This window comes from Sarcophilus harrisii, chromosome X (genome assembly GCF_902635505.1).
Source record: "Sarcophilus harrisii chromosome X, mSarHar1.11, whole genome shotgun sequence".
Lineage (NCBI taxonomy): Eukaryota > Metazoa > Chordata > Mammalia > Dasyuromorphia > Dasyuridae > Sarcophilus > Sarcophilus harrisii.
In genome coordinates this window covers 14,797,845-14,823,838 of record NC_045432.1, presented here as the reverse complement: position 1 = coordinate 14,823,838, position 25,994 = coordinate 14,797,845, and the positions used below count along the sequence as shown (strand labels likewise).

The 25,994-nt window shown below is 38.8% G+C and overlaps 1 protein-coding gene across 2 annotated transcripts in view; it reads left to right on the top strand.

The window, feature by feature from the left end:
* DNAAF6 (dynein axonemal assembly factor 6) overlaps positions 1-25,994 on the top strand; it is a 79,393-nt gene that overhangs the window by 2,378 nt on the left and 51,021 nt on the right. For both annotated transcript variants that reach the window (XM_031944893.1, XM_031944892.1), the window contains exons 2-4: positions 8,174-8,282; positions 15,360-15,432; positions 21,994-22,099. In XM_031944893.1, coding sequence (XP_031800753.1) covers positions 8,187-8,282; positions 15,360-15,432; positions 21,994-22,099 — 275 coding nt within the window. In that variant the 5' untranslated portion in view covers positions 8,174-8,186. The remainder of the gene's footprint in view (positions 1-8,173; positions 8,283-15,359; positions 15,433-21,993; positions 22,100-25,994) is intronic.

Below are 25,994 nucleotides of genomic sequence, written 5' to 3'. Positions count from 1 at the left end.
ATGCAGCTGGGCATATGAAACAGAAGTTGAAAGTTTAAGGGAAGTTTTCTACCCCCGTGACATTTTGCTATTATCTATTGCTATAATCATTAATCTTTGTTTCTATAGATTGGTAAAGCTTGCGGAGGATGTGATAGGTTAATCAGGGCTCCTCAAACTTTTTAACTAGGGGGCCAGTTCACTGTCCCTCAGACTGTTGGAGGACCCGACTATAGTAAAAACAAAAACTTTGATTCGTGAGCCTTTAAATAAAGAAACTTCATAGCCCTGTGTGAGGGGGATAAACATCCTCAACTGCCGCATCTGGCCTGCGGGCCATAGTTTGAGGACCCCTGGACTGTTAAATAGATGGCTGAATTAACTGAAGAACTATGGAGTTCTTCTATTTATTCTTCTGACTGACCAAAAATGATATAGTACCTGGGCTAGGGAATTCCAATTTGTCTAATACCATCAGATGCATGTTGGTATTGATAACTCACACGTACATGGGTTTAATGTTTACAAAATATTGTCCTTGCAACCTTGTGAGGTAGCTTGTTTATGGCTACCATAAACTTTAAAGATGAGGAAGCTAAGGCTCTGACAGGTTAAAACACTTGTCTATGGTCACATAGCTATTAAGAGCTGTGTGTGAGAGCCAGGTATAGGGAACTCAGATATTCTGACTCCCAGTCTTATACTCTTATGATATTTGTAGATTCAAGATGTTAGATATGATTGTTGTTTATCAGAAGTCATGTGGTTGTTTAGTTATTTTCAGTCACATCTGCCTCTTCACGACCCCATTTGGGGTTTTCTTGGCAAAGATACTGGAGTGGTTTGTCATTTCCTTCTGCAGATCATTTTACAGATAAGGAAACGGAAGCAAAAAGTATTATGTGACTTGCCCAGGGTCACACAGTTAGTAAGTGTCTGACAAGCGCGGTAGCCACTGCCATGCCACTTAGGTGTCCCAATTAGCCGGGTTGCTGCTAATAAATGCAAATGATCACAAGTCATTTACTAACCTTAACCTGACCAATTTTCTGTGGTGACAGGCTTAAAGGACAAAACAGGTGCTCAGCTCAAACCAACTACAGGGTAACATAGACCTTATAACAAGCAACCTCTGTGGACGTATTAGACTCATTCAGACATTCGGTAAAATACGTTTTCTCTGGTGGCACATCATTTTTCTTATATTTTTTCAATCAACATAAATTTACCTTTTCTCCTTCCCCCTAAGAATAAAAGAAAAACAATTTTCTTGTTACAACTGTGTATTATCAAGGATGTGCTTGTACCAAAAAATGCCATGTACATGTACAAATGTACAAAAAGAAATGCATTTCATCACTTCTCTATCAGGAGGTGGGTAGCGTGTTTCATTGTTAGTCCTCTGGTCATCACACTGATCAAAACTCTAATTCTTTCTAAGTCAGTTGTCTTTCCAAATGTCTTTGTATAGACTGTTCTCCTAGCTCTGTTCACTTTGCATCAGTTCATATAAGTTTTCCCAGATTTCTCTGAAACTGTCCCCTTTATAATTTCTTATAGCACAATAGTATTCCATCATATATATACTATATTTTTCAGATATTCCCTTATTTATAGGCACCTCTTCAGAATCCCGTATCTCAAAAAGAGTCATAAATGTTTTTTCTACATCCTTAGGACTGGTTTTGCCTAGGACTAATCCTTCCTTTCCCACTTTTTTCTTCTCCTCTCCTGTTTGCCTGTTGAGTTAAATGTAGTTTTGTACCCCATCTGTGTGTTTGTGTGTATTTTTTTGTGTGTTTGGATTCAGTTTGTATTCTTCCTTCCCTTCCCAAATTCGGCTGAGGATGAGGTTCAAGTATCAGCCACCTCTCGCATCTTCTCTTCTCTGTTTGTATAGATGTCTACTTGCATACCCAAATTATGTGAGATAATTTTCCCCAGTATTCCCTTTCCTTCTCCCAAGTGTATTCCTCTTCTCCTCCCTTTCCATTCTTCTATTAAGATCAAGACCTAACAACTACTCCAGAGTCTTCTGTTTAATTAGACTCCCTTTCTGACCCTAGAGAGTGGTAAGGTTTGGAGTAAAGTAGTTTCCTCCCTCCCATATTAGAATGTATGCAGTTTATCCTTGTCTAGTCCTTTATCATTCTTCCTTTAAGGTTTACCTTTTTAATGTTTGTCTTAGTTCCTTTGTTTTAACTTCAAAGTTGAAACACAGCTCTGATCTTTTGATCAAGAATGTTTGGAGGCCCTCTGTTTCATTAAAGGCTTATTTCCTCTCTCCTTTCCCCCCCCCACCCCATTATTCCTTCCTTTTTAGGATTATACTTAGTTTTGCTGGCTAAGTAATCCTTGGCTGTAAGCCTATAGCCTTTGCCTTCTAGAATATGGTGTTCTTAGCTCTTCATTTCTTTTTAATGGTGACTGAAAAACTGTGTGTGATTCTGACGGTGACTCCTTGTAACTTGAATTCTTTCTGGCTGCTTTCAATATTTTTTTCCTTAGAGCTGGAAACCCTAGATTTTGGCCATAATGTTTCTGGGAGCTTTTATTTTAGAATTTCTTTCATAGGGTGAATTCTCTCTAGTTCTAAGAGATCTGGGCAATTTACTTTCCCAGTTTCTTCATATTTAGGCTTTTATTTTGGTCGGGCACTCAAGTATCTGATGATTCTTAAATTCTCCTTGATCTGTTTTCCAGGTTGGTTGATTTTGGTATTGTAAAAAACAAGCATCTTAGCAAGAACTCCACTGACTTGCTGATGAATCCAGGAAAGATTTTATTTTGTGTTTTTGCAAGAGCTGGTGCCTAAACAATTAGGCACACTCTGGAAGTATTAAAAACATAGCCTTCTATTTCCTGTTCCTGAATGCAAAGCCCTACTCTGTTTATCCCATTGTCTGGGTACTACAAAGGTTATAGTTATCTGAAATGTCTAATTCCCCCCCCCGGGGGAGTGGGGGGCGTCATTGTATTTGGTTGTGCATATACCCTTTCTGCATCTACCAATAGTGTGGTTCTTATTCTAATTTATGGCTCCTCTCTCTAAGTTTCCTTACTGTTGTTCCACATCAGCTTCACCTTTGGGTTTATTTCTTAGATTTCAGTTTCATTTCTCTGATTTTGATTTTTTAAATAAAAATTGGAAATTTTTATAAAATTTGGAAATTAAACCTTTATCCACTCCTCACAGTATGAGTTACCTTATGTTTTCTTCTGTATTTTTTGTCTTGATTTTGAAAAAAATTCTTGTTTTTTATGCAGCAATTTTGTCTAATTTTCAGGGAGCATGTTGATTGATCAAAGTTTTGTGCCTCTTTTGCCAAACTATAAATTCCTTTTCTAGTTCTTTCATGGCTCTCATTTATTTTCCAATTTTTTTCTTCTAGTACTTTCATTTCATCGACAATGACATTTTTCACTCTTAAAAAAACCCCCAACAACTCTTGGTTCATGTCTTCTACGAATTCTATTGAATTTGTGCCTAAGCTGTTTTAATTTGAGATTTTGCTCAATAATATTTTGTGGTAATTTTCTCCTTTTAGATTTGTGTCTTGAGTTTTCCTATCATGATTTATGGCTTTTATGGTGAGATTCTTTGCCCATTCATCCAGCCTACTTCCTAATTTCAGACTTGATGTTAGGATTGGACTCTGTATTTTTGTAGCGAAGGACTAGGCTGGTCCTGTTGCCACTTTCTTAGGAGTATTGAATTTTATGTTCTATGATCTCAGGCTCACCTGAGACTTGGGACCTGCAGAATTTCAATGCTGGCAAAATGTTCTTATCCAGAACAAAGTCTGATTGTTGCATTTTCTATCTGAATTCTGCAAATTCCTAAGTAGGGTTTGGGCTTGAGCAACAAAACAATAGATTGCTGTTGGAACCTGCCGCCATCAGCCAGCTGAGAAGCCCTGCTGATTCAGAGGGACAGAATTGCAAGCTCATCTTTGGCCTGGGATAAACCAGATGTGAATGGCCAAAAATCATGTCTTTGATTCCAGTGAACTTTGGTTCTAGATGTTACCACTTTGTCAGTGGATGCCTAACCGTTAAGCTAAACTCCTTGAAAAAAACGCTATATACTTACTACCTCTATTTTCTTTCTTCTAACTCACTTTTAATTATTCTGGGCTTTTGATCTTATTATTCAACTAAAACTGTCCTCTAAACTTACCACCTTAACTGACCTCTAAGGTCACCTCTTAATGGCCAGATTTAGTGGTATTTTCTCAGTCACTCTTGACTTTGCTGAAACCTTTGACACTGTTGATCATCCTCTTCTCCTGGATATTCTCTACTCTCTAAATTTTCATGACAGTAATCTTTCCAGGTTCTCCTACTTATGTAACCACTCCTTCTCAGGATCCTCTTCTGGATCCTCTTCCAGATCATACTCCCAAACCATGAGGGTTCCCCAAAGTTCTATCCTACACTCTCTTCCTTTCTCCCTCTATATAATTTTTCATGGCTCCTATTGATTCATTTATATGCAGAAGATTCCTACATCTATATAACTAGCCAGTCTCTGATCATTAACTACCTTTTAAACCTCTTGAATTGGACATCCAATAGACATCTCAAACCCAACATGTCCAAAACTGAAGTTATTTTTCCCTCCAGACTATCTTCTTTCAAATTTCTCTATTGTTTATTTTTTTTTAAATATGGAAGGCTTCCCAAATTTGCATGTCATTCTTGTGTAGAGGCCATTGTTCCAAATTTTAGTGTAAGTTCTGTCAGAGTAATTTCTCTTGAGGATGACACCATTCTCCCCGTTACCCAGGCCTGAAACTTAAGTGTCATGCTTTCCTCTTCACTTTTTCTCACACCCCTTCCCTAGGCTTCTATGCAATTTGTTGCCAAGGCCTGTTGATTAGAGTTTGGCAACAAAAGCGATTTCATTTTTGTAACTCTCCAGTACTCTACATTCTCTCCTCAGACGTCATCAACTCACATCTGGACTATTTCAATAGAAGTTTGTGGATCTGCCTGATACAAGGCTCTCCCCATTCCAGTCTATCTTCCATTCAAGTGCCAAAGTGATCTTCCTAATATGCAGGTGGTTCCCTGTTACCTCCAAGAATAAATATAAAATGCTCTCTTGTGCATTTAAAGCTCTTTACAATCTGGCTTCTTCCTGCCTTTCCAGTCTTCATACTCTTAACTACCCTTCATGCACTTCAAAATCCAGCTACACTGGCCTCCTTGTTTTTGAAACAGTGAGGATTTCATCCCCTGACTGTGCCTCATATCGGGAATTTCTCCCTCTTCACCTCCTACTCCTTGTTTCTCCAGCTCCCTTCAGAACTCAGTTGAAATTTCACCTTCTACTAGAGGCTCTTCCTTGTCTTTCCCTCCATCCTCCATCCCTTCTCTCTAAATTTTAGAGTCTGAAGGTCCCCTGCATTCCTACTCTACACAGTTTATTTGTCCTTCATTTTCTAAATGTGTCTTACATTAGAATGTGGGCTTTTTGAAGGCAGGGACCTTGTTTTTGGCTATCTCCAGAGGCCTTACCTACTTGTTAATTGATTGTTAGCTAATGCATCGCTGGGGCTTCACCCTGGAGATTTGGAGTGGGACTGGAGAACATTTCTATGCTCATATTTGTAATAATTGACAACCAAGACGTAATGGAATATGTCTATGTAATAGTCATTTGCAAACCCATGGAAAGATTCCTATCTTGGGTCTTTAAAAGGAATCTATCACCCTTCAGCCCCAGCATCTTGAGATGATAAGTAAAACTCTGTATGTGTCTTAAAAGTGAGTTTCTTTAAAATTGCACATGTTTAACATATATTAGATTACTTGCAGTCTAGGGGAGGAGAGAAGGGAGGGAAAAATTTAGAACACAAGATTTTACAAGGGTGAATGTTGAAAATTATCCACGCATATGTTTTGAAAATTAAAAAAGCTTTAATTAAAAAAAGAAAGTGAATCTGTTTACAATTTCTTTTATCTCAGTAATATGATAAATTAACCTGGGTTTGGGGTAGAAGAAGATTAGGTTGAAGGTTGTAAAAGAAGACAGAAGAAAATTTTAAAAATATATTCTGAATTTAACAATTACCAAATAAAATGAATACTTCTTTACACAGTTGAGAAAAAGAATTGTACAGAACCAAAACTTTTAGTTGTAAGGGGCTTCAGCAGCCATCTTGTTCAAGTTACACACAAAGGGAATCCCCAGTCTAATGAACCTAGCATGTAGCCATCTAGTAAGTGCTTGAAAACTTCCTAGAAAAGGGGGCCGACACTTTCCAAGGTAGCCTTGCCACTTTCAGTCTGCTCTAATTCTTGGGAAGTTTTTCTTAATGTCAACAAAAAGTTAGTATCTGTATCCTCCCCCCTACAGTTTCTTATGCTTCTTTCACATGAGAACCTTTCCAATAACTTGTACATAGCCATACCCCTTATCCTATCCCCCTTAGTCTTTCTTCTCCAAGTTGAAAATATTTTAGAAAAGAGGCTTTTATCAGAACCATTGGATAGAAAAGTGTTTTCCTAGTTTATTGCTTCTCTTCTAATCTTGTCTGCATTGGTTTTGTTTGTACAAAAACTTTTTAACTTAATATAATCTAAATTATCCATTTTGCATTCCATAATGTACTGCAATTCTTTGGTCATAAATTCCTTCCTCCTCCACAGATCTGAGAGGTAAAGTATCCTTTGTTCTTCTGATTTGCTTATAATATCACTCTTTATGTCCAAATCATGAACCCATTTCTACTTTATCTTGGTATAGCTGTGGGTCAATGCCTAGTTTCTGCCAAACTAATTTCCACTTTTCCCAGCAATTTTTGTCAAAGAATGAGTTCTAATCCCAGAATCTGGGGTCTTTGGGTTTAATAAGCACTAGATTACTTTAATCATTGACTAATGTGTCTTCTGAACCTAATTTATTCCACTGATCGACTACATTTCTTACCCAGTACCAAATGGTTTTGGTGACCGTTGCTTTATAATATAGCTTTAGATCTGACACAGCTAGGCCACCTTTGTTTGCAGTTTTAAAATTAATTCCCTTGAAATTCTTGACCTTTTATTGATACCTACTCTAAACAACATAACAGAGACTATGACGTTGGAGTACCAAGAGAGTGGCTCCACTGTTGACTCACCTTGAGTATGACCTGTTAATTCTTTATCTTCCCTCTCAGTTGATCATTGCATTTTTCCAGCATGCATTTTCAGTATGCAATTTCCAAAAAGTGGGAGCTAGTCTAAAAAAAATCCGCCACTGATGCTTACATATTGGGCTACATCTAAGTCCTATGGGAGTGGACTTTGCTTTACTCCCTTCCTGTTCCCTTTCTGCCTCCATGGCTCAATTCTGTTGCTTTTTCCATTTGGAAGGCTCCCTATTTTCCCCAAGAACAGATGGACAGGACTGGACTTCCTAGATTTAATCTAAATAACTGAGTTCCAAGAGAACCCCATACACTCACCTAGGAAGGGGTGATGACAATGCTATGAGTGAGAATTCTGTGATTCTCATCTTCTTCTCTGGGTCTCAGCTGCAGTGTTAAATTCAACAGTATCATTTGAGATGAACTTCACGGTCCCTACTGCCTCTGACAACCTGTGCTTATAAAAGTATACCCCCAAACGTTGGGTATCCATCTTCTACCATATTGCCTAGGAGTTACTCTCCACTTGTTTCAAGCATATGTTTTGTATTTTCAAAAGATTGTAAGTTCGGGGGGGGGGAGGGAAGTCCTTTTCTTTTCTATTCTTTCTTTTTTTAAAAATGTGGCTATTGAGGTTAAGTGACTTGGCCAGGGTCACACAGCTAGTAAGTATTTGAGGCAGGATTTGAACTCAAGTCCTCCTGACTCCAGGGCTAGTGTTCTATCTATTGTGCCACCTAGATGCTGCAGGGTATTTTCTTAACATGCCTTGTATTGTCTAATACAGTTCTTTGTATACAGTAGGTAGATTTAAAAAATTGCTGAATTGAGGTGAAATTGGAGAAACTGAGGGAAGCAGGGCAAAAGCCTGAACTTGTTGCTCAACCCCTGTCTGAGAGACACCAAAATGTCTATAGGAGGAGCAAAAGAGAAAAATAATTCGGGGGGGGGGCTATATTCTTTACAGTATTTCTTTGCCTATTTGTTACTTGGCAAAGAAACTATTTCAACAAAATAGGAAAAATCTCTTGGTCATTGTGTCCCTCTAACTGTAGGAAATCGAGAGCCATGAATCTGGAGAATATGTGTTCGGCTTCTGCTCTGCAGGCTCTCTCTAAGCTGCTCAGCTCTCCTGAAGAGGAGGAAGATGACTTGGAGCAGGTGGTAAGTGTCTACACAGAGCTCAAAGGTTAGGCCACCTGATGGTGCTGGGTCACTGCCTCACGGTATCACATTGCTAGCATTGGAGGCCGGCCCACAAATTGTTATAGAGCATAACCTTGAGAACGGTTTGGTAAACATTCAAAACAAATCTTCTCAAATACTCTGGAGGAAAGCTGGGTTGTAATTATGGTAGTAACAACCATTTCTCTCTCTGTCTCTCTGTCTGTGTCTGAATCTGTCTCTCTGTTTCTCTGTCTGTCTCCATTTCTGGCTCTATCTCTGCCTCTCTGTGTCTCTGTCTTCTTTGAAGAGAAAGGACAGTTTGAATTGTTTTTCCCATTTTTATGATATCTTTTGGTTTAAACGACCTCAATTTCCAAATACATCGCTCCCGACTCTGCCCTTCTCCTCCCAAGTACCACCCTTTGTAACAAAAAGAAAACAAAAGTGAGGAACAATAAATTCAGCAGCACTAACATCAGACAAGTCTGAGAGGTATGCACTACTCCATACCCACAGTTCCCCACTTCTGCAAAGGGAAGGAAGTACATTCATTCTTCTGTTCTCTTCTAAGAATAGTAATGCATTCAGTCTCTTTTGTTGTTGTTATTCTTTTCACTTTATTTCACTGTAGTCACTGCTGCTCCCTATTACCTTCAGGACAATATAGAAAGTACTCTGACTCTGTTCCCAAACTGGTCTCTTCTTCCCTTTCCAGTCTAACCCTTGTCTCCTTCTAGGACTTGGCTCCCATTTTCTTCAGGAAGCCTTTTCTAATCTTCTCAGCTGCTAGTTATTTTGTCTATGAGAGTCCTATCTATTTTGTTCATATCTTTCATGTACAGAGTTGTTTGCATGTTGTCTTCCTCGTTGGACTGTGAGCTTGATAATAAGGACTATGCTTCTTGCCCTTTTGTGTGTCCCCAGCATTAGCACAGGTTCTGGTACAGAGTAGGTGCTTAATAAATGTTTACTGATTAAATAAACACTTAATGAAAGCTTATTGAATGACTATATATTTTTTCTTATTCTACTTACTTTACTTTGCATCAGTTCATATATCTTTTCATGCTTCTCTATATTTCTTCTATGCATCATTTCTTGTAGCCCAGTACATTTATACCTCACATTTAACAACCACATTTCAAAATGTTTATGACTTAGATTTTTTGTCAAATAATTCTTGTCAGCTCTTGCTTAGAATGGCATTGTTGAACCCATGGACTACGTTTTCATGAAATAACATTTTCATTTATACTGTATTCCTTAGGCCCCAAACTTCCCTCTCCCTACTCCTCTGATCTAACTTACCTATTAAGTGAATATAGGCATAGGAAGTATTGTGGGCCAAATGACAGAATATTTTGGGGCCTAGTTTGAACCTAAAAATGTTTCTCCATCTTTTCCTGAATAGAACTGTAAGTCAGGGGTATTTGAGTCAGAAAGGAGGTCCCAGATTGCCTAGACCAGTGGTCCTCAAACTTTTGTTCTCAATATCTTTATCCTATTAAAAATGATTGAGGATCTGTCCAAAGACTTTTTGTTTACGTGATTTATAGTTATAGATATTGATCACATTGAAAATAAAAAAAATAAAAAATAAAAAAAAAATTATGAATTTGTAAACTCTCTGAAAGGATTTCAGAGATTCCCAGGATGCTCTGGACCAGACTTTGAGACCCACTGGCCTAGACTTCTACTAGGGGACCCCTCTGACAGCTCCTTTTTTTTTGACCATTCCAAGTTGACAGGAGTATTCTCATGCCATCACCCTCAGTCTTGAATAATAGTGAACCCTGCCTAGCAGACCGTCCACATGACAGCAAGTAAATGTTTACCAGAAATCTATTGAATACAACAGAATTCATGGATCTGAAAGAAATGTATTTTGTGGTTATTGTTGTGTTTTTTAAATGAAGCATTTCATTATGGGAATTGGGAAATTGTTTTTACCATAAAACGGTAAAAATCCCAGCATCATACACACCAGCATATTCCTTTCAAAGCATTCATTTGCCAAGTTTGGAAAGACATATAATCTGGATGAGTGGCAAGTTCATTATCATCAGACTGAGCCCTTAGTCTTGCCCTCTAGAGAAGGGTAGACTTTAGATTAGTCCTAAAGTGGAAATGGAATTTGCACAGGAGGAGAATATAATCATCTGGGATCTAGGAAGAAGAGGCCAGGTTCACAAAGCAGAAAGTTTTAGTCAGGAAAAAGTGTAGGAAGAATAAAGGAAAGTCAGAAAGCTGGAAATTAATAAGTGCTTAGAATCTATAAAAGCAAGACACAGGAGAAAGAAATAGGAGAGAACTGGAAGAGAATTAGGTACATGGGCTCCTCTGTGCTTATTTAGTTGAAACAGCAGGAAAATAATTGTCTGGAGACCACCTCCTGAAAATGGTCCAGGGCTGTGTCATTAAAAATATCGATGCAAATCAAGTCTGCTGCCCTCCAGAGATTGTGAATGAAAGAAAATGACAATTTGAACCTTAACAGAGCCAGAGAGGAGGATTTACTCCCACTGCAAAATGTTATTACCATGAACATTTAAACACAGAAATAGTTATTTACATCTAGCTCTGTTCTAGGGAAAAAACAAGAACCCGTGAGAGACTACAGATTACTGCTCCCTCCATATTCTGTGATCCCACCATATTGACTGCCTCCTCTTGGGTATTGATCTATCTCCCATCCCTGTATTGCTTTTCCTCTTTCCCTCTTCTTCTTAGAAGGGATCCTGGCTTTCTTTTCTAATCTCATCTTCTATAGGAGGTCTTTGCTTATCCTCCTAGCTACTAGTCCCTTCCTCTCTGAGGTTACTTTCCATTTACTCCTTATACGTCTTCATATCATACATGTGTCATGTTGTTGCATGTTGTCTCCACCATTAGACTAAACTCAAAGGCAAGAGGTGCCTTTTGTCTTTTCTTTTTGTATTCCTAGTACTTCGTACGGGATCTGGCACATAGTAGGCTGGTTGAGCGAGATGACGGATCTCAGTGAATGATATAACCAACAGTGGAAAATTATCATCCTAATGTCATGATTCTGCAGGTCTAGATTATAAGCCATCTGGAAATATTGCTCATTCACATACTGTAGCACTGTAGCATCAGATACTGTAGGATCGGAGAGGATAACGTTACTTTTTGAAATAATGTATGTAAAAGCACACTTTAAATTGTGAAGTACTATACAAATATATGCTATTAATGTTATTGCTAATAAGCAATTAAATTTGACACCAGAAGAGCAGCTGTCTTTTCTTTAACATGTGTTCATTTGGAAGCTGAAGAAATGTCACCAGCATGATTTTTTTTAAAGCTATTCTTTTTCACAGCAGGAGGCTTATTGCCTGCACATTGGTTTGTCTATGCCAACTTTCCTGAGAATTGTCTTGAATTCTTGAGATTAGAAAGAAAGTACTTACTTGGGTTTTTTCCTTTAAAAACTTGTACCTGTAAATAGGTGCCTGTAAATCCCTAGGGATTTGGATGGGCCTTATGATCTCACTGACCTGGGGACTCTTGGTGAGAGAACTCCTTTAAACAATGCATCTTCTTTAGAACATGTGGCCTTAAACTGTAAGAGCTGCGCAGAACCTGAAGACACTGAGTTGCCCAGGGCACCCAGCCAGCCACTAGGTGTCAGGGTCATGACTTCAGGTTTCTCTGAGATCGAGTCGACAACGTATCAAAGATTTTATATCAAGAATAGTCCAAATCTCTTCCATTTTACAAAGTGGAAGGGACGACGAGGACAAATTGCTCAAATTATTGGCCGAGGATCCTTGGTACAGGTTCAAATCACAGACGACAATTACCAGAAGCTTCTGAATCCTTTTATTACCCAGTTTGATATTTTATTTGAGAAATAAGTTTTTTTAATCATTTATCTTCATTAAATTAGTAAGCTGCAACTCCCCTCTCTGTTCCAGTAAACTGATCCAATAAGTAAAGCCCGTTGTGAGCATATTGATTTTATCAAGAACTTTTAAGGCTTTATTTCTACTGATTTTAATGTTTTCTAGGAGACACCAAAAAAGACTTTCTACTGGCTACTAATATTTCAGCAATTGCTAGTCTATCAAAAGGCCTGAAAATTCCTGATAAAAAGACCCAGCATGTATTATAGAATTGGGGTTGTCACATAAAAATGTTTGTAATATATAATGCCCCAAGGGGGTTATTGTTGTTTGTCCTTATTCTCAACGAGGACCATGATATCACAGGGATTATGCTGTGAGTTGAATTTAAGTGAGAAATGGCTATGAAGGTCACCTGCCTCCCTTTTCCCCTTCAGAGCCATCTGGTCCAGTGGCCAGACATAGATCAGGATGACTGGAGATGGCCCCGGATGAAATGGGAGACCCTGGCCTTTTTAAGCTAAGGTCTTCAAGAAGTGTCAGTTTAACTGAGGTTGCACCAGGTCAGTGATTAAGGCTCGGTAGCAGTTGAGGCAAAAAATGGCTTCTTTTACCTAGTGAAAAAACAACAACAAAAAAAATCCAATCTTTATCCAGTGATAAAAACAACGTCCTTGCAGTCATCAAAATATTCATAGCAGCCCTTTTTGTGGTAGCAAAGAAGTGAAAACAAAGTATATGCCCATTGACTGGGGAACAGCTAAACAAACTGTAGCTCACAGATGTAATGGACTGTAACTGTGCTCTCAGAAAAGAATTGAATATGATGAATACAGAGAAGCATGAAAAGACTTATATGAACTGATACAGACTGAAGTAAACAGGACCAGGAAAACAAAATACAAAATGATTACAACAATATAAATGGAAAGAACAGCAATCCCAAAACAATAAAAAAAATTAATATCGCTAAACAAGCTTAGACCCAAAGAAGAGATAGGAAAAGATACCTCCCCATTCCTCTGCATAGATAGGGGCTCCATGGACATGGAAGATGGTAGATAATGTCAGATTTTTATGATATTTTGATAAATGTCACTGAATATTTTTCCTTCTCTTCTCCTTGGTTTTTCTTTTTAGAAATTTGTTTATTGTAAGGGATGGTTCTCTGGGATGGAAAATCTAGATAATGTAAAGCCAAAAGATGCACTAAAACTGGATTTTAAAAACAAATGTATGCTGCGGTACTTTTTCAGGCACCAGGTGGAAGTGTTACAGCTCTTTCAACCCATAGGTTTGTTTTCCAGATAGGTATGCCTTCTGGGGAAATAAGTAAAAGACTTACCTAGTGACTCTAGTAGGTAACTGGTAGTCTAAACAGCTGGTTCTCTATAGCAGGGGTGTCAAATATGCTCATTGCAACTAGCAAAACTCCCCAATGCCTTGGGAACCAGATCAAAATGTCATGGGGAATATTTTAAAAAATAAATTAAAAGGAAATAGTACAGAACAGAGATAATGTTATTTGTGGTTTTCTAAGGCAACATGCAGCGCACAGCAATATACGATTTAGTGACTGTTTCAATTTGAGTTTGACTTAACTGTTTTTGTTTTTATATGCCTAGTACTCAGCATAGTGCTTGATACAGTGTGTATTTAATAAATGCTAGTTCAGTTGTTTCTAGTGTTGAGAAGACCTAGAATATCAATTCAGTTTTTGGACTATCTCTGGAACATTGCTCCAATCAATCAATCAATAACAAGCATTTATTAAGCACCTACTATATACCAGTCACTGCCCTAAATGCTAAGGATACAAAGGCCTGCCCTCCATGACTCACATTCTAATGGGGGAAACAACTTGCAAACAAGTATGCATGTTCAAGATATATGCAGTGTAAGCTGGAAATAATTCCAGAGAGGAGGGCACCAGCTGTCTGGGTGAAGCCTTGAACCCTGTGGGAAAAGACCTCGTGAAGAAAGTAAGAATTTATTTGAGTGTTGAATGCAGCCAATAGACAGAGGTGAGGAGAAACAACATTCCAGACATGGAGTACATCCAGTGTCGAGGCTTGAAACTGGAAGATTTCTCAATCGGGAATTGAAAAGGATCAGCAGGGAGCCTGGTGTCATTGAGTCACAGAGTATATAGAGGCCACTAAAGTATAATATGACTGGGAAGGTAGGAAGGAGTCAAGTGGGGAAAGGCTTCCAGTGCCAAGAAGAGGGGTGTCATAGAGATAATAGGGAGCTGTTGACTGATATGGTCAGTCCTGCACTTTAGGAAGCTCTCTTTGGTGGCTGAGTGGGGTTGGAGTGGAAAGAGTCGAGACAGTCCAGCCTGTCAGCACTATAGGGGTAGCCCAAGTTGGAAGTGATGAGGGCCTATGCTGGGCTGAGAGAATTGTGAGTAAAAAGAAGGGGATATACCTGTGAGATATTGTGATGGTAGAAATAATGAATTACATTACAACAATGAGAACTTTAAATAGTCTTCTTTCTTCACCCTTTTCTAGTTTCTGATATTGTCACCCCATCCACCCCTTTTAAAAACTTCCTTTTCTTATTATAAGCAATTCAGTCGATAAAGAATAAAAAGAGGACTGCACATGAAACTGAACCAACATAATACATATGTGTGTTATAACAGTCACATTAATGTGTAATTGGCTTAGCTGTGAATTACTCCAGTCATTCTAGAAAAGCAACCCAAATTTTGCCCAAGAGGCACCGAACTTGACCCAACTGGAAGCTTATTGCCCAGGTCCAATTATCTCTGTGTTAATTGTTTATAAGGATATGGTAACCAGACACTGAAAAGAATAGTTTGGCACTTTTCCTCTTGGGAATATAGTAGCAATTTATGGTGGCAGAAAGAATACCAGAGCCATAGATTAAGTCTCTCATGTACCAATTTGATCAAGTCACTTCCTTCTTGAGCCTCATTTCCCAACCTTGTAAACTGTTAAAAAAAAAAAAAGATCACAGCAGGTTGTCTTGAAGGTTTAATTAGATAATGCATATGAAAGTGCTTTGTAAACATAAAATCCCTGTGTTAAGGTAAGATATTTTTATTGTATCAGAGATGAATAATAAATTTAACTGGACAGAGTACTAGGACATCTAAAGTTAAAAATCATCAAATTTGAATCATTAATAACTAGGTGGGCTATGTAAATATTACTTACCCAATTGTGAACTCTTTCAGTCATATCCATCATCGTCTGTGGGAGCCTTGAGTCCTGGGAATATTGGACCACCAAAGAAAGAAGAATCCAAAGGTATATTGTTCAATAAAACATGAAATATAATCAATGTTTGTTGAAAACTTCTATAATAGTAGGACTTCAATTTAGTCCCTCTTTATACCAGACATTGTGCAAAGCAGAAATATAGAGGCAAAAATGTACCCGCTCCAACCCTCAAAGAGTTTTCATTCTACTGCCATCCACACAGATAAGCATAAGCCATGGTCATTGAAGTGAGAGAACTCTAAAAAGGGGCAGGATCCCGAAATGTAGGTGATGGCACCTGAGTTGACTTTTGAAGAAAGGGAGAAATAAAGAAGAGCATCCCAGACACAGGAGCAGTTTGTGTGAATACACAAAGATGGAGGGTGAGTTTGGGGATCAGATAGTTTGGAGATAGTTTAGCTGGAATGCAGAGTTCATGAAGAAGAATATGAAATAAGGCTGGTAAGATATGTTGGAATTAAGTCTTTGAGGACCTTGAATGTCAGCCTAAGGGATCTGTATTTTCTCCTAGAGAACCACCAAAAGTTTTTGAGCAGAGGAGAAAACAAATCATTGGATCCATGCTTTTGGAAGGCTATTTTTACAGCTATATGGAAAAGGAAGAGACTGGAGACAGGGAGACCAATTAGGACGCTATTGCAATATTCCAGGAGAGGGTAGATAAAGGGTTCAAATGATGGCTACACAAATGGACAAGTGAGAGATGTTGTGAAGGCAGACTTGAAAAGTCTGGCAAACTGATTAAATATGGGGAATAAGAGAGCGGAAAGTCCAGGTTGATGCCGAGTTTGAAAACTTGGATGACTGGGAGGTTGGTGGTGCCTTCCACAGAACTAGAAAAGTTTCAAGGAGGGGTGGGTAGATTGAGGTGGGGGCTAGGAGAGGAGAGGAGATGGTGAATTTCAGATGCTGATGAAACAGCCAATAGATTATCGATAATGCATGACTAAAGTTTAGAAGAAAGATTTGAATTGTGTACCTAGATTTAGGAATACTATCTGTAGATATTATTGAATATTAAATCCATCCATCTCCCATCACCAAGGGAGAGGCTATAGAGGTATAAGAGAGGAGGATTATAAACAGAGCCTTGGGAGGCCACTTTGGCTTGAGGAGCTGCAGATCCAGTGAGGAAGACCAAAAGGAGAGAGTAGAGCATCCAGGAGGAGAGAATAATCAAAGGTATGAGAAGTTGCAGAGAAATGAAGGAGGAGAGAAGCAAAAGCTAGTCAATTTATAGGAAGTTGACAAGTGAGTGGGTGATGAGGAAGTGAAGGTTCCAAGTATTCACTACTCTTTCCACTGAGTTTGACAGTGAAGAGCAATATCTGTAAGGCATGGCAGGAACAGCAGTGAGACCTGAGCATGTTTTGGCAACTGGAAAGGAGCCACTAGAGATGGATACAACAAAGAGGAGAGAGAGAGCTCTCTGATCTTTGGGACAAACTCTTTTAGTAGGCAGGAAGGGATCTGGTTGAAGGCAAAAGTAGATGAAAGGCCATCTCTTTCTCCAGGATTGGAGTAAAGGGAGTGATGGGTCATTACCATTGTAGAAGGGGTTTGAAGTAGTCTAGATAAAGGCATTCATAATAGCTTCCAAATGTCAGTAAAGGAAGATGGGCAGGATGGGGTTTAAAAAAAGCAGTAATTTTCAATGACTATAGTAATCTAGTGTTTGATAAACCCAAAGACCTCAGATTCTGGGATAAGAATTCACCATTTGACAAAAATTTCTGGGAAAATTGGAAATTAGCATGGCAGAAACTAGGCATTGACCCACAGCTAATACCCTATACCAAGATAAGATCAAAATGGGTTCATGATTTAGACATAAAGAACGATACTATAAGCAAATTAGAAGAACAAAGGATACTTTACCTCTCAGATCTGTATAGAAGGAAGGAATATGTGACCAAAGAAGAATTAGAGCACATTATGGAATACAAAATGGATAGTTTTCATTATATTAAATTAAAACAAACAAAACCAATGCAGACAAGATTAGAAGGGAAACAATAAACTAGGAAAACACTTTTATATCCAATGATTTTGATAAAGGTCTCATTTCTAAAATATAAAGAGAATTGACTCAAATGTATAAGAATTCAAGCCATTCTCCAATTGATAAATGGTCAAAGGATATGAATAGACAGTTTTCAAATGAAGAAATTGAACCCATTTCTGGTCATATGAAAAGGTGCTCTAAATCACTATTGATCAGAGAATCCAAATTAAGACAACTCTTAGGGACCACTACACACTTCTCAGATTGGCTAAAATGACAGGAAAAGATAATGATGAATGTTGGAGGGGATATGGGAAAACTGGGATACTAATACATTGGTAGTGGAGTTGTGAAGGGATCCAACCATTCTGGAGAGCAATTTGAAACTATGCTCAAAAAGTTATCAAACTGTGCATACCCTTTGACCCAGCAGTGTCATTCCTGGCTCTGTATCTCAAAGAGATCATAGTAAAAGGAAAAGGACCCACATGTGCAAAAATGTTTGTAGAAGCCCTTTGTGTAGTGGCAAGCTACTGGAAACTGAGTAGATGTCTATCAGTTGGGGAATGGCAGAATAAATTGTGGTATATGAATGTTATGGAATATTATTGTTCGGTAAGAAATGGCCAACAGGATGATTTCAGAAAGGCCTAGAGAGACTTGCATGAACTGATGTTGGGTGAAGTGAATAGAACCAAGAGAACATTGTGCATGGCAACAAGATTGTTGTTGATGATGATCAATTCTGAAAGATGTGGCCCTTTTCAACAATGAGATGATTCAGGCCAGTTCCAAAGGTCTTGTGATGAAGAGAGCCATCTGCACCCAGAGAGAGGATTGTGGGGACTGAGTGTGGATCACGATATAGTATTTTCACATTTTTGTTGTTGTTTGCTTGCATTTTGTTTTCTTTCTCATTTTTTCCCTTTTTGATCTGATTTTTCTTGTGCAGCATGATAAATGTGGAAATATGTATAGAAGAATTGCACATGTCTAACATATATTGGATTACTTGATATCTAGGGGAGGGAAAGGGGAAGGGAAGGAGAAAAAATTTAGAATACAAGGTTTTGCAAGGGTAAATGTTGAAAATTATGCTTTTTTTGTTTTTGTGCATTTTTTTATTATTATAGCTTTTTATTTACAAGATATATGCATAGATAATTTTTCAGCATTGACAGTTGCAAATCCTTTTGTTCCAACTTTTTCCCTCCTTTCCCCCACCTCCTCCCCCAGATGGCAGGTTGACCAATACATGTTAAATATGTTAAAGTATAAGTTAAATACAATATAAGCATACATATCCAAAGTTATTTTGCTGTACAAAAAGAGTCGGACTTTGAAATAGGGTACAATTAGCCTGTGAAGGAAATCAAAAATGCAGGCGGACAAAAATAGAAGGATTGGGAATTCTATGTAATGGTTCATAGTCCTCTCCCAGAGTTCTTTCGCTGGGCATAGCTGGTTCAGTTCATTACTGCTCTATTGGAACTGATTTGGTTCATCTCATAGTTGAAGAGGGCCACGTCCATTAGAATTGATCCTCATATAGTATTGTTGTTGAAGTATATAATGATCTCCTGGTTCTGCTCATTTCACTCAGCATCAGTTCATGTAAGTCTCTCCAGGCCTTCCTGAAATCATCCTGCTGGTTATTTCTTACAGAACAATAATATTCCATAACATTCATATACAACAATTTATTCAGCCATTCTCCAATTGGGCGTCCACTCAGTTTCCAGTTTCTGGCCACTACAAAGAGGGCTGCCACAAACATTCTTGCACATACAGGGCCCTTTCCCGTCTTTAAAATCTCTTTGGGATATAAGCCCAGTAGTAACACTGCTGGATCAAAGGGTATTATGCATATGTTTTGAAAATAAAAAGCTTTAAAAAAAAAAAAGAAAAGAATTTTGGAGCAGGTTCTCTGATGATTGGGATAGAGTCCATTTGGAAGGAATTAAAATGCCATTGCACAGCAGGGGTACTCCAGTGAAGATCAGCTAATATACATTTAGAGAGAACCAAGCCTTTCTTTTGCAAGTAGGTGGCTCAGTGGATAGAGTGTTGGGCCTGGAGTCAGGAAGTCTTGAGTTCAAATTCCCCTCAGGTATTTATTAGCTCTGTGATCCTTTTTTTGCCTCAGTTTCCTTATCTGTAAAATGGGGATAGTAATAGTACCTAAATCCCAGGATTATTATGAGTAGCAAATGAGATAATAATTATAAAGCACTTAGAACAGTGCCTAAGACAAAGTAAGTGTTATACAAATGTTAGTTATTATTTAGTAGTAATGGGAGTCACTCAGAATTGAGCAGCAGAAGGACAAGGGAGCAAATGCTTCCAGGTTAGAAAGTCAGGCATAGCTGAAGTGGTTAGCTCCAAGGTTAGGTCTGTGAAGGGAAAATGGTGAGGCCAAAGCAGGGATGTTGACCTCAAGGTCATAGTGAAGAAGAGGCTGGCAACTAGTTGGCACAGTAGATAAAATGTGGGTTGAGGTCTGGAATCGTCATGAATTCAAGTGTGGTCTCAGACATTACCTGTGTGACTCTGGACCCTGTTTGCCTCAGTTTCTTGCTCTGTAAAATGAGCTGGAGAAGGAAATGGAAATCACTCCAGTATCTTTGCTGAGAAAACCCCAAATGGCGTCATGAATTGTCAGACAAGATTGAAAAAAAGCTAGCCTCAGAATCAGGACATTTACTGGCCATGTGACCCTGGGCAAATACCTTCACTTCATTGATAGAGAGAGTTTCCTCATTAAGACCTCTCTATACTAATGTTCATCTAGGTCTGGTCCCAACCATCACTAGCATTTCCTCAAATTTATCTAAAATGAGGAGAAGGAAGAGAAGCTATAGAAACCATGATGACCCCTCTGGAGACGGCACTCAGCCCACACACTGGAGCGCCATGTTGGCCCTTGGTCATGCATACATGCATTGGCTCTCTTTCCATTCAGTGCTACATACAAGTGTACACTGGTGCACATTGGTACACTATGGCATGTATAAGTGTATGTTAGCGCACACTGATACGCACAGATGTACATTGGTACACATTGGTACACACATGTATACGTTGGTGCACATTGGTACACAATGGCATACATAAGTGTATGTCAGTGCACACTGACACACACAGACGTATATTGGCACACATTGGTACACATGGGTGCACATTGGCACATGGTACATATAAGTGTACATTGGCACATATTGGTACCCACAGGCATATGTTGGTACACACTGGCACACACTGACAATGCTGAACAGAGACAGGTGTGATATGGAGCCAGAAAGTTTGGGCTGTTTCAAGATCCACTTGTCTTTTTTATGTATTAGTTAGCTTTTGCCTTCCTGCCTTCCAGAGTGCGTGTCTATTTTTAAAAAGTGTCATTAGAGAAAGTCCATGGATTGTGTATGTTAAAGTTGTGCTAAATTAAAATACGATGCTTTGTGGTTAGACTGCTTTTGTGCAACATGCCTTATACGCTTTCAAAATACGAGGTATTCTAATTCCATTGTTCATTATTACTCTCTACATTGTGGGCAGGGTAAAGAGGTGAAGTTCATCCATCACTTTGACTAATTTTTAGATTTGGTTGGGGAGTTGAAAGTGATGGCTAAGCTAAACTCTTGGGGTTTCTGTAGATTTCAATTATTCATGCTATTTCTCTCCCTCATTAACATGAATAATGAAAAAACCGTCTCTTTATTTGTCTTAGTCAAGAAAGATCCACTACATAAACTTCTGTAAAAATATATTTATATGCCTCTAATCAGCTTTGAGTTCTGGGCCTTTAATAATATAGAACTCATAGAGCATGTGGTTTAGATGTGTAAAGGCCATGTGAAAGCACATCTCCTGATAACCAGAAAGTCATTGTCGTGCTGAGGGTGGTAGGTGCGCTGAGGAGGGTGTCCTGCCTGCATTTGATGTGGGGCTCAGGATGCTGCCCTTTAAGCCGAGTTCTGCATTTCTCCTGGGGCCGTGATGCTAGTGCTCATTGGAGGCCTAGTGTCTCTCTTGGTTCTACTGCCAGTCTCTCATCTGTAGAAACAAGAACCACATGGCATCACCCTGCTCATATGAGCATAGATTTTTATAGCTAAATGAACCTTAGAGACAATCTACCTGCTCTAATCAGGTTTCCCATCATTGTCGTCATTAATATCAATACTAATAACGGCTCACTTTTATAGAGCCCTTTAAAATGCGTTGAGCCCTACCTACTTCCCCAAACATCGGAGGCGGTTTACAGGATAAAGCAGTCTGTTGTCGTCATAACGCCCACATCAGATTAATGCACTCAGTCAACAAGCATTTATTAAATGTCTACTCTGTATCAGCCACTGTATGGGGAAGATGGGCTTACTGGCTGCATGGTTGATCTGAGTTATTGGGTAGGAATAGATTGTGACCGAATTAGACAGAAGGAAAACTTGACAAAAAGGCAATTCGTCTGATAGCAACAAATAGAAATAACTCGATTCTTTCTGTCCAGAAGTGACTGTGGAAAAAGGACAGCAATCACTTTTTAAAGGGTAGTAGCATCCGTCTTATCTTTTTTCTCTTCCTAGTCAACCCTCCAAATCACACTGAAAATAGAAAGGACATCTGGGATCCGGAGGAGGTGCCAGAAGGTTTGGAATTCGATGACATGTGGGACCCCCGAGAACAGCCAGAGTAAGTCAAGTGAAGCCAGAAATGGGTCTGCGGCTATGAGGTAGGCGAGGGATGTGACGGTGCTCTTTCCCACAAGATGCACGTAGCACAATCCCTGACGAGATGGAAAGGCAGGGGATATAATAGAGCAAATAAGAAAAGATTAGACCTTTTACTTTCAAAATGATCTACCAAAAAATGGCATCCCACGAACACAGATTTCAAGCTGGAAAGGACCTTACCTGTCCTTCCTTTTCCTTGATTTTGCAGATGAAGAAACTGAGGCCCATAATTGCTGAATAACTTCCCCAAGATCACACTGGTAGTAAGTGGTGGAGTTGGGTTTTCACTATACCATGCTGTAACACCATGATAAATTTTTCCATAATGTCAGTTATTTGTGTAATGTGGGATTCAGAGTGGGAGAAAACCAGCCCCTTAAATTGCCAGCATTCCTCCAAACTGTTTTATAATACCATGTTTATGTATCAAAGAGTTGCTTTTAATTGTTCAGTGTTCTGCAATGGGTGGGAGGCTATGTTCTCCCTCTAATTATTAATCATTACGTGAACTTATTTCTTAGAGATCACCAGGAACAAAGGCAGTATTTCATATACTTTATAAGCAGGATTAAATCCATGCTCTGTATTACTTTCAATGCCACAAGATTTTGAAAATGTAATTTGGAACTATTGTCCCTAGATCAAGGACCTATGATTTTCTGTGAGTGGGAACTCACATAAGAACCTAGAGTTATAACCTAGAGTTTTAGAAAGTTGCCTGGTTTTACTGTGGAGATGAAAATTATCCCACCTACATTAAAAGAGACTGAGGCAGAACTCTAAAGACAATGGCACTTTATTGAAGGGTCCATGATCCTCTCTAATGAAGTGGACCTCGGATCTTCCTCACAATCTAAGATGACTCCTCCTTCCAGGGCCCTATTTTTATAGGGTTAGATGTCCAATCATTCCAGGACAACTATGCCAAGTACAGAATAATTCCACTGATTGATATGTGATGCATAAGTTTATTTTATTTTTTTAATAGCCTTTTATTTACAGGATATATACATGGGTAACTTTACAGCATTAACAATTGCCAAACCTCTTGTTCCAATTTTTCACCTCTTACCCCTCCACCCCCTCCCCCAGATGGCAGGATGACCAGTAGATGTTAAATATATTAAAATATAAATTAGATACACAATAAGTATACCTGACCAAAACGTTATTTTGCTGTAGAAAAAGAATCAGACTCTGAAATATTGTACAATTAGCTTGTGAAGGAAATCAAAAATGCAGGTGTGCATAAATATAGGGATTGGGAATTCAATGTAATGGTTTTTAGTCATCTCCCAGAGTTCTTTCTCTGGGCGTAGCTGGTTCAGTTCATTACTGCTCCATTGGAAATGATTTGGTTGATCTCACTGCTTGAGGATGGCCTGGTCCATCAGAACTGGTCATCATATAGTATTGTTGTTGAAGTATATAATGATCTCCTGGTCCTGCTCATTTCACTCAGCATCAGTTCGTGTAAGTCTCTCCAGACCTTTCTGAAATTATCCTGTTGGTCATTTCTTACAGAACAGTAATATTCCATAATATTCATATACCACAATTTATTCAGCCATTCTCCAACTGATGGACATCCATTCAGTTTCCAGTTTTTAGCCACTACAAAAAGGGCTGCCACAAACATTCGTGCACATACAGGTCCCTTTCCCTTCTTTATAATCTCTTTGGGATATAATCCCAGTAGTAACACTGCTGGATCAAAGGGTATGCACAGTTTGATAACTTTTTGAGCATAGTTCCAAACTACTCTCCAAAATGGTTGGATTCGTTCACAACTCCACCAACAAGATGCATAAGTTTAAAATAAACAATATGTCAGCAAGAAATATCTCCACACAAGATGGACAGGCTTCTACTTAATTTGGGCAGAGGAAATGGTCCAAGCCATCCCAGTCAGGAACTTAATATAGGATGGTCACCTGCTTCTTTTGGACAAATGATTGGTCTGGAGGTACAAAAATATCTTGGGGGCACTTTTCATATAATTGAATCATCTCTGTCACGCTGGGTTTGGTCACCATGACAAGTGAACTTAGGATCTGCAACTCACAGTTCTGGGGCCATATATAAGGAACTTTGATACGATTCTATCAAATTGATGAATTGGAATAGAGTAGGAACCCAATGAATTATTGCCCATCTTACTAATGGTCACACAACTAATATCAGAAGTGGGCTTTAAACTCAGGTTTTCTTGAGTCCAGACCCTTTGCTTCTCATACCTGATGCAAAGATTGAGGAACCCTGGAAATCAGAGATTGTAGGACCCTTACAGTTTGGTCCAAGTCATATACTGCTTGTCTGTCTGTCTGTCTGTCTCTCTCTCTCTCTCTCCCCCCCCCACTCCCAATGGCACTTTATTAAAGGACCCATGTTCCCCTCTAATGAAGTGGACCTCAGATCTTCCTCACGATCTGAGATTCCTCTCTAAACTATAGGCCAGTGAACCTGACTTTGATTTCTCACAAAATTCTGGAACTTTTTATTAAAGGATTGTGTAATGAACTTCTAGAAAAGGAAGTACTGATCAGAAAGAGCCAGCCTGGCTTCCTCAAAACTAATATCATTTCCTGTTTTGATAACTCTATTAGATTAGAAGAAGAGACAATGTGGTATAATGATTACAGGACCAACTTTGGAATAAAGAAATCCTGGGTTCAAATTCTGATTTTGACAAATACTGACTCCAGACAAATCATGTAACCTAGAAAACTCTCTAAGATAATAAATCACAAATGAGTTACTGCTCTGCATTGTTGGAAGAAGTTTTCTTACACCAAAGAAATCATAGATTTGGAGCAACTACCACAGAAATCGACAGGTAGATCAAGGGAATAGCATAGATATTGTTTGCCTAGATTTTAGCAATGTATTTGACCAAATCTCTCATTTCATGTTTCTGAATTCAGTGGAGAAGTATGGCCTAGGCCATAATCACGGCCTTCAGAATTGGCTGAATGACCAGATCCAAAGAACACTACAGTCACAAATGGTTTGCTTTCAGCTTGGAAAGAGACCACCAGTGAAATGCTCCTGCTCCTTGGGCTTGCTTGGCCTTGTCTCTTTCCTAATTATGTCAGTGATTTGGATAAAGGCAAAAATGACATGCTTATCAAATTGATACAGTTGATACAAAGCTAGCTTGTTGGGTGACAGAATCAGGATCCAAAAATATCTCTGCAGACCAGACTGGCAAACTAAATCTAATAAAATTAAATTTAATAGGAATAAATGTAAAGTTTTACACTTAGTTTCAAGAAGTCAGAACTTCTTGAGAGTAGATGGGGATTGTGGGCAGAGTGCAAACTTCATGTAAGTTGGTCATATGATACTGATGAATCTAGGGTCTTGCCGATGTGAGGACTCCCTCTAGAAGTGCAGAACATTCTCTCTTTCTCAATCTATGTGATGCTTGTCCATGTCTTCCACTTTCTATAAATCCTCCACAGAGTTCTCCCAGATTTATGGGGACTTTCTTCTAGATTTCTTGATGTTGTTGACCAGTACCAGTAGAGTATATGCTGCCCTTTGATTGTCCCTTTCCTACATAACTAGTCCGTTCCTTTAAAAATATTCAAATTTTATTTTTCATGAAAAACTTAATAAACATCCGCAAACAAACAGAACTTTGGGGAGTGACACAGGAAGACCTGTTCTTTAGACACATCACTTCGACAGCTATACGGAGGATGAATTGGAGGGAGGAGCCAGAGAGCCCAGTTAGGAGGCTACTACAATGGTCTACCTGAATGAGGATGATAGTCATGTGAGTGGAGAGATAGAAGTGGAGGTAAAATAAAGATTTGACAACTGATTAGCTTTGGAGTGTGAGGGAAAAT